The sequence below is a fragment of the Pundamilia nyererei genome, unplaced genomic scaffold, assembly GCF_000239375.1.
Source record: "Pundamilia nyererei isolate P.nyererei 1_Seehausen unplaced genomic scaffold, PunNye1.0 scaffold00089, whole genome shotgun sequence".
In the NCBI taxonomy this organism is placed as follows: domain Eukaryota; kingdom Metazoa; phylum Chordata; class Actinopteri; order Cichliformes; family Cichlidae; genus Pundamilia; species Pundamilia nyererei.
Window position 1 is genome coordinate 2,416,150 of NW_005187490.1, and position 8,209 is coordinate 2,424,358.

An 8,209-nucleotide genomic window follows, 5' to 3' on the forward strand; every position below is an offset into this window, starting at 1 on the left:
AAGCACCGGTTTGAGCACCGTTTGAGCACCGGCACCGTTTCAAAAGTACCGATTTGGCACCGGTATCGGATAAAACCTAAACGATACCCATCCCTATTCGTCAGTGTGAAGTGGCTTAATAGAGGGAAAAAAACATTCCTGTCAAAATGCCAGGAACACGAACTACACTAAAGCAGAGTGAAAAAGCAGCCAACGTCCAAACTGAAACTTTGAAGGAGCTTCAGAAAGCCTGGACAACTACGGCTAAAGAAATGAGAACAAAGTGTCACTTCCAGATCAGGTGTAGCCACCATGAAGCCTCCTGACAGGTGTGATGTTCACAGCTGTGGTGGCAGGCTTAGTGTGTCACGCACATCGGTAGAAGATACTGTTAAAAACAATTAACTCTGCAGTGCTTTTAAATGTCATCTTGAATTTGTAGAAAACAACAATAATGGCCATAGCCTTGTTAACGTTAACAGGTATATTCATACCTCATACAGGTGGGAAGATTTCAACAACTGCAGTGCTCCCCAAATGACCACGGGTGGCAGTATCTCACACTCCTGCCCTATCTTTATTGAACTGAAAAATACTGAACTGAATTTTCTTTGAGATTTATGTTGGCTTATCCATTACGTCGTATGGAAACGATGAATATGGAATATTTATAGCTCACCAGCTAACTAACTTTCCACAGTCTAAGACCGAACTCCATCCTCCAACATGAACATGTTTGCCTTCAAACAGCGTGGTTTATCAGAGACTAACCCCAGAATTCAGGAGTGGATAGAATGGCCTGCCTGCAGTCCTCACCTTAAACCCATAGAACACTTGTAGGATCAACTTTGCGTGCTGTTCATAACTGCTCAAAGAAGTCCTACCATTAATTAATGTTCAAACTTAAATATGACGAACCAATCTCTATTAATCTATGTACTGTAGTTTTTCAAGGTAGCAGTAGTTAAACCACTGCTTAAAAAGCCATCTCTTGACCCAGATGTCTGAGGTAATTATAGGCCAATCTCCAAACTTCCTGTCATCTTAAAAATCCTTGAAAGAGCAGTGGTTAAACAGCTAACAGATCACCTGCAGAGGAATGGTTTATTTGAAGAGTTTCAGTCAGGTTTCAGAGCTCATCCCAGCACAGAAACAGCTTTAGTGACGGTTACAAATGATGATAACATTGTATTAGAACATGCTGTAGGTATTACAGGTACTGCGCTGCAGTGGTTTATATCATATCTAATAGACTCCAATTTGTTCATGCAAGTTAACCTTGTGGAGTTCCGCAGGTTTCCATGCTAGCACCAATTCCGTTTACATTACATGTATAAACTGATAAAACTTAGGTTTTTTTTCATCTATCAGCAAGAGTACTGAGAGCACTATGTGGGATCTTTACCTTACAACATTAAACTGATGTAAGACGATTACAGCTCAAACCACAAATGGAATTTCCTTACAAATACAAGCTTTCCAGTTGTATAAGATTTATATATTGTTGAAACAAAGAAATAATGGACCAAACACAATTTTCTTCACTTTTTGTGTCTACTTTATTTTTTCAGACCAAATGTAGGTATTCTAATTCAATGAACTGTGAACTACTACTATTACTACCACTACTTCACTACTGTGAACATGGTGGGAGTTTCCAAAAGTCTTAGTTGGGGAAAATGTTTCAGACTTTCAACAACTCACCATTTTGTTCTTCTTATTGGTCTGTCTTTTTATCCTCCTGTCCTCCCTCTTCTTGTCCTTCTTTAGAGCATTTTGCACCTCCTCTCTGAGCTCATGCTCTCCCTCCTGACATTTTTTAGCCAGGTGCTGCCCCGTTTGCTGGAGATACTCCTGGAAGCCGTTTACATCCTCGCTGACGTACTGCTTTTTCTTGCCGTTGGGTTTCTTTATAGCAGACCCACTGGGCTGTGTCTTTCTCAGAGGATTCCTCTCAGCTACTCTAACGCCAGCAGTGCTGCTGCTGCCACCGTCGCCTCCTCCGGCTCCTGGTGGTCGTCTTGTTCTCAGCTGACTCCAGGGGGTGGCCTCCGCTGGTTTGTGTTTGTGGACGTTGTTAGCTCTCGCCCACCTCGTCATGACTGCAAACAAAACACTGAAGCACAAGAAGAAGGATTTCAAAGGAAACGTGGTGACATACACTTCATCAACAGGAATATTTCCAAACATCTTCATAAAAGCATTCAGATATAGATGGGTGAATAAAGCCTTGGTAAGCTTTTTAGGTTACTTCCTGGTTGTACTGAAAAATGATTTGAAGCTTAAAACCCTCAAAGATGGATCCTACCAGTAACATCTATTGGTCAGCTGCAATTATAGCAGCCATGACTTCTAAAGCAACAGTAGGCGTCACCCCTACCTCATTTTGACCCCGTAGAAATTAATGCTAAACTAGTAATAGGCTGCCCCACTAGTAAACCTGGTGACGTAGCACTTGTTATTTGGACACCTGAAGGCTGTTTTAAAATGATCATAATAACCTTATAAAGTAATCTTAAATACTGATATTGTCAAATCCCACTTAAAATTAGATCATTACTGCTGTTATTGCAGGTAGGAGTTAAAATGATCCCTCCTGGCTCTAGTGTTAAATGTGTTGTCCTGTTAGATTTCAGACAGTTTTGTGACGTGAGATGACAGACGTTTTAACATCACTGTGTTGGAGGTATGATTTTAAAGTCTGTGAGTTCTAGCAACTGAAGATCTCTCCCAGCACCATGAAGCAGGGAGGAAACACTGAACACTTCAAGTCTCCTCATAATGAATGAAACAGCAGCAAAGATTCCAATCAGTCACCTCACTTCAGAGAAAATTAAGACTTTTGTACTCAGCCATAAACATATTAGAAATATGGTATCTTACCAGAATTCCCATGATGCACTGGTTGCATCGTCACTAACCATACATTAATACACCTCTCTGCATTTAATTATGAATTCTTATTCATCTCTTGCTCTCTTCCACTGCATGTCTGCTTCCTGTCTTCCTCCCCTCATAGGGGCCATCTGATGTTTGGGGTTTCTCTGTATTGCTGTTGGGGCTTAACCTTACAATACAAAGTGCCAGTCCAAAAACAAATCAGTCCAAGGTACAAAGTTTTCGAAGGAGGATGCGTAGTTTCTAATGTCCCCTCCACCGCTCATCGTTGTTTAAACGCAGCAGTGAACATGTAGCATTTCCAAATCAGTCAAAGCTTCAAACCAGCGCATGTAGAGCTGAACCACATGTCCATTAACACATTAACATGCATCACTACCGCAGCCTATTCTCTTCTATCGTCAACGACCACTGAGCACGTACCAAACCCCCTGTCTGTTCGACATTTTGATAAAAGTGTCTTTACAAATGTCAAGAAACTTCGGCCCAAATTACCTCCCCACGTCTTCAGCCCGTGTTTGGTTTTTAAACCGGAAATACTTTCTTTTTCTTAATGGTAATTTGTGTGCATGTGTATGGCGCAGGTCTGCCACCCTTTGGTGTGGAGTCATTACTGCATATGAGCGCAATAATAAAAAATAAAGAAATTAAAAAATAAAAAAGACATTAAAAAAACTAAATATATATAAATGTGTGTGTATTGTGTAATTTAGAAAGTTATACTTTCTCCACTGCTGATAATAAAATATTAATATAGTATAAATATTAATAAATTAAGAAAAAGGGGGCCGTCTGACTGTTGTGGTTTCCTCTGTTTTCTCTGTATATAGGATCTTTACCTACACTATAAAACACTCTGAGGTAACTGTTGTTGTGATTTGGTGATATCTTTAAAAAAAAAAAAACAGAAAAATTTGAATAGATGTGTGAAACCCTACACCATAAACTAGCATATTAAAATGTATTTATGTATTGCCTTATTAAAACTGTGAAACCTCCTCCTATGAGCCTCACAGGACTGAAGGAGGAAGCAGCATCAGCTCACAGCTGATTTTATTTAGTGCAATTAATGAGGATGAGGAGCTGGAAGCCTCACTTGTGTCCTGACCTTAAACAACATGCTGCAAATACTCTGTGTTGCTCTTGTGTGTGCAGAATATCTGAAAGACGGTAAAAAGTCAGCATCTAACATGATTATTTTTTTTAATTACATTTTTCCTCTTTAAATAAGCAAGCGGGTGTTTTTCTCTCCTGTTGTGTTTCAGTGTACTGCAGTCCTCTACAAGAAGCCAAACGAGGTATAATGTGTTCACGTTTAAGCCTGGAGGGATGAGTGTCCTGGTATTTTAAATATCAGAACACTCTTGAGCGTTATGCTGTGTAAATGTGTTTTTACAGCTCTTAAAGATGACTGGCTAATCAAGGCGGTGCATTACATGGAGGAAAACCCAGAAACTTTAGAAGGTGAGCCCTAACAGTGTTTTGGTCATATTTTTTCTTCATACATGATGCTGTACCTCACTGCGCACAGTCAGTTGTGCGCAACCAGGAGCCACAAGCCACCTAGGTTTATTCAGTGTTAGTTAGTCATATGGGCTGAGTTAATTCTTCTATGTGGAGTTTGATTATTAATGGATCAGATCATTTTGGCTAACTAGGAAGCACCTCAAGGGTGTGGCTGATAAATGTTTTATCAGCCGTTATTTATGAAGTTTTTAGGATATCAGTTGTAGTTAATAGTCAAACCTTTTCAAAACAAGCACTGGAAACCTTAAAGTTATCACATGAACTAATGGTAGAAAATAAGTGAATGTGATTGAACAATACAACTTTGTAGTAGCACTTTGTAGCTTCATGCTGATCTCCTCTTGTCGTTCTGTTAGAGCTGATGGACAAAAACTATGCTTTGGCAGAAGGAGACATGGTGCTGTTGGTGAGTTACCTGAGAACACATGCCAAAACTGAGGCAACAGATCCACAGACAGACTTTTACACAAAATTTGGTTTGAAATGTCTGCACATTGAGTTTAGGAAAAAAGTTTGCAAGAATCGTACTCTTTGTAAATTATGGACATAACCACAGCCATGTTAGTGGGACCTGTGGTAAACTTCCAGCTGAGCATTTTGCCACCATAATTCTAGTGTTCTGAATCCAAACATGATCAGAATGACAGAAACTAACAACAAGGTGGGGCCTTGCCTCCTTTGAGTCTAATGTGAGCCATAATTTACAAAACAAATTCAGAAGGGCATGAACATGGCAGTTAAGACCAGAAAATCGTAGGAAAAAGTTCATTGAGGTCATTTAAGCTTCATAACACTGAGCAAAGATGTGATGTGGACTAGGCAGTCAGTGAACACTCGAAGCATTTCATTTCTTCTGCAGAATGACAGGAATGCAGTGAGCAGTAGCTGGCCAACTCTGGAGATACCCTATATCATTAGCCCAGATTTAGGTAAGCACAGTATGTGCATTTCATTGGATCTTTGAGAAGTCTGTCTTACTGCCACTTTGTTTTTCAGCTAGTCGCACAGATGATATTCTCTCTGCTATGGAGATGGTGTCCAAACACACCTGTGTATCCTTCCACAAGCGAACCATCGAGCAAAACTACCTGCTCTTCAAAACCAGTACAGGGTATGTAGTTTTCTGAAGCTCAGTCTAAACTCTGTTTGAACTGCAGTTGGAGCTCAGATTGTATGCTGAACACCCCAAGTTTTCTGCAGCACTTAGTGTTCTGATTGGGTTTCTGAAATATTCAGTTTCTGTATCTTAACATGACAATATGACATCCTGGCTGCAGAAACCTCTGGCCTGTACTGCAGGTCAGCATACTCAGAACCCATATCAGGCTTCACTAAATCTAGTAACTGCTATCACGTAACAGAGAATCACTCAGCAATGTCAGTCTACAAAAGAAAAAATGGTGAATTTGGTACTTCAGTCATGCCTCAGAGCTCATGACTGTGAGGGTGGAAATGGATCAGTTGAAAGTGAGTTTAAGCACCCTGACCAAGGCACATAACGCTGGTTTAAAAAGAAAAAGACTCTCCTCACTGCTGGCAAGATTAAGTACAGCAACAACTGCTTTTTATTTTTCAGATATTAATGTTTAAAGATGGATGTCTCATTTAAAAGAAAAAAAAAACAGGACACTAACCTGCAGTTTTGTTCTAGCTGTGCATCATTTGTGGGCTTAAAGGGTGGCGAGCAGCCTGTTTTTGTTGGGCCCCAGTGCATGGTAGGTAACATTGCACATGAGATTCTTCATGCTCTGGGTTTCCACCATGAACACACAAGGATGGACCGTGAACAGCACATCACCGTTATTCACAGCAACATTATGCCAGGTAAGGGTTCTCCTCAAATATTATCTGTACTGTTTAAACGCTATGATAGCTAAATGGTCATAATGCTCGGAACTTGTACAATAAGAAAGTGTTTTGTATGTATGTGTTTTTCAAACTCCAGCTTTCCCTTTATTTGACATAAAAAAATGAACCTGTTTACATGTGTGAGGCAAACACAGCTCATATCTTGGAAGATGAGCTTCACCACAGTTTACTGCACATTGTGCATTTACCAAAACTTTTTGGGGGTTATTGATTGTTTACACTCAGGGAAAGTATCACATGTCTTTCAGGGATGGAGAAAAACTTCAGAATGCAAGATGGCGAGACCTTTTCTCTTCCATATGACGCTACCTCCATCATGCACTATGGAAGGTACAGTACCCAAAATGACAAATGCATAACAAACCGTTTCTCTGTAAAGGTTACGTGGTACTTCAAGGTGATTACTCTTGTGTCAGGGATTTTTTTTCAGCGACCGGCCTGCCCACCATCTTCCCAAAGAAAGATGTGAAGGAAATGGGACAGAGAGATAAACTGACAAAGACTGACATTGAAAGGGTTCGACGTCTCTACAGCTGTGGTATATTCTCAACTCTGCTCACTGCACATAAATTTCATTTGTGGTCTCCACATTTTGAAGCTTTAAAGTTAGTGTGGCCACCATATTTTTGTTGGAACCAGAAGTGATCGCATGTGGAATCTTAGCAAGGTGCACCGAGGCGCTGTTTGGTGCTAATGTGGAGAAAGTGATCCAACAAAATGTCTGGGATTGTCCATCAAAAAGTTGTCAGCCAAGCTGCCTGCCAAAGTAGCCATGCCTCTGAATTCAAGTCTTACCCAAAACCAAGTGAGCTGTAAAGATTCATCAGCTAAAAAGAGCACCCCAGCCTAATATAGGACTTTTGTTTTCCCTCCAAGTGGCAAAAGTGAGTTTCCTTGTGACAACCATTTTGCACTTTTAATCATTTTATATGTACATATGATTTATATATACAGTTAGGGCCATATGTATATATATTTAGACACTGACACAGGTTTTACCTGTTTACTAAAACATATTCATATTGTTGACATGGACATAATGTGTAGACTCTCAGCTTTCATTTGAGGGTATCCACATTCAAATTGGATGAAGGATTTAGAAGTTTTAGTTCTTTAACATGTGCTACGCTATTTATTTATTTATTTTAAAGGGACCAAAAGTAATTGGACAATTGACTTGGGCTATTTCCTGAGCAGGTGTGGACAATTCCTTCATTATCTCATTATTGATTAAGCAGATGATAGGCCTAGAGTTGATTTGAGATGTGGCGCTTGCATTTGGAAGATTTTGCTGTAAAAGACATTTTCTGTGCAGGTGAAGCTGTGAAAACAGAAACAAACAACAACAAAAAAATCATAGAAATTGCTACAATATTAGGAGTGGCTAAATGTACAATTTGGTACATCCTGAGAAAGAAGGAAAGTACTAGTGAACTCAGCACTGCAAAAAGATTTGGATTCTTTGGAGAGATTCTACCAGAATGATGGTATACCACATTACCTGTAAAACATGGCACAGGCAGTGTCATTGCTTGGTCGTGCATGGGTGCCAGTGGCACTGGGATACTAGCGTTCATTGGTGATGTGACACAGGACAAAAGCAGCCCAGTGAATTCTGAGGTGTTCATAGACATGCTGTCAGCTCATATCCAGCTAAATGTAGTCAAATCGATTGGGTGGTGTTTCATTATACAGATGGATAATGGCCCAAAACATGCACCCAAAGCAACCCAGGAGTTTATTAAAGCAAATAAGTGGCGTATTCTTGAATGGCCAATTGAGCATGAATTTCATTTGTTGAAAACCTGAGACAGGCCCACAAACGGAAACTGAAAGCTGCTGCAGTAAAGGTCTGGCAGAGCATTAAAAAGGAGGAAACCCAGCATCTGGTGATGCCCATCAGTTCAAGACTTCAGGCTTTCATTGGCAACAAAGG

At 40.1% G+C, this 8,209-nt stretch overlaps 2 protein-coding genes across 3 annotated transcripts in view; one reads left to right on the plus strand and one right to left on the minus strand.

Moving 5' to 3' along the window:
* Positions 1-3,414, minus strand: part of zcchc9 (zinc finger, CCHC domain containing 9) — a 6,317-nt gene extending 2,903 nt beyond the window's left edge. The window contains exons 1-2 of one of the 2 annotated variants that reach the window (XM_005739146.1): positions 3,373-3,414; positions 1,684-2,095 (exon numbers count right to left, since the gene is read on the minus strand). In XM_005739146.1, coding sequence (XP_005739203.1) covers positions 1,684-2,079 — 396 coding nt within the window. In that variant the 5' untranslated portion in view covers positions 2,080-2,095; positions 3,373-3,414. The other variant, XM_005739145.1, reaches the window with a different exon arrangement.
* A 479-nt stretch (positions 3,415-3,893) lies between these two features.
* The window catches only part of LOC102211413 (low choriolytic enzyme), a 6,497-nt gene continuing 2,181 nt past the window's right edge, over positions 3,894-8,209 (plus strand). The window contains exons 1-9 of the mRNA XM_013912402.1: positions 3,894-4,047; positions 4,143-4,175; positions 4,276-4,341; positions 4,761-4,810; positions 5,264-5,333; positions 5,401-5,515; positions 6,056-6,228; positions 6,522-6,603; positions 6,690-6,811. Of these exons, the coding sequence (XP_013767856.1) occupies positions 3,996-4,047; positions 4,143-4,175; positions 4,276-4,341; positions 4,761-4,810; positions 5,264-5,333; positions 5,401-5,515; positions 6,056-6,228; positions 6,522-6,603; positions 6,690-6,811 (763 nt within the window). The 5' untranslated portion in view covers positions 3,894-3,995. The remainder of the gene's footprint in view (positions 4,048-4,142; positions 4,176-4,275; positions 4,342-4,760; positions 4,811-5,263; positions 5,334-5,400; positions 5,516-6,055; positions 6,229-6,521; positions 6,604-6,689; positions 6,812-8,209) is intronic.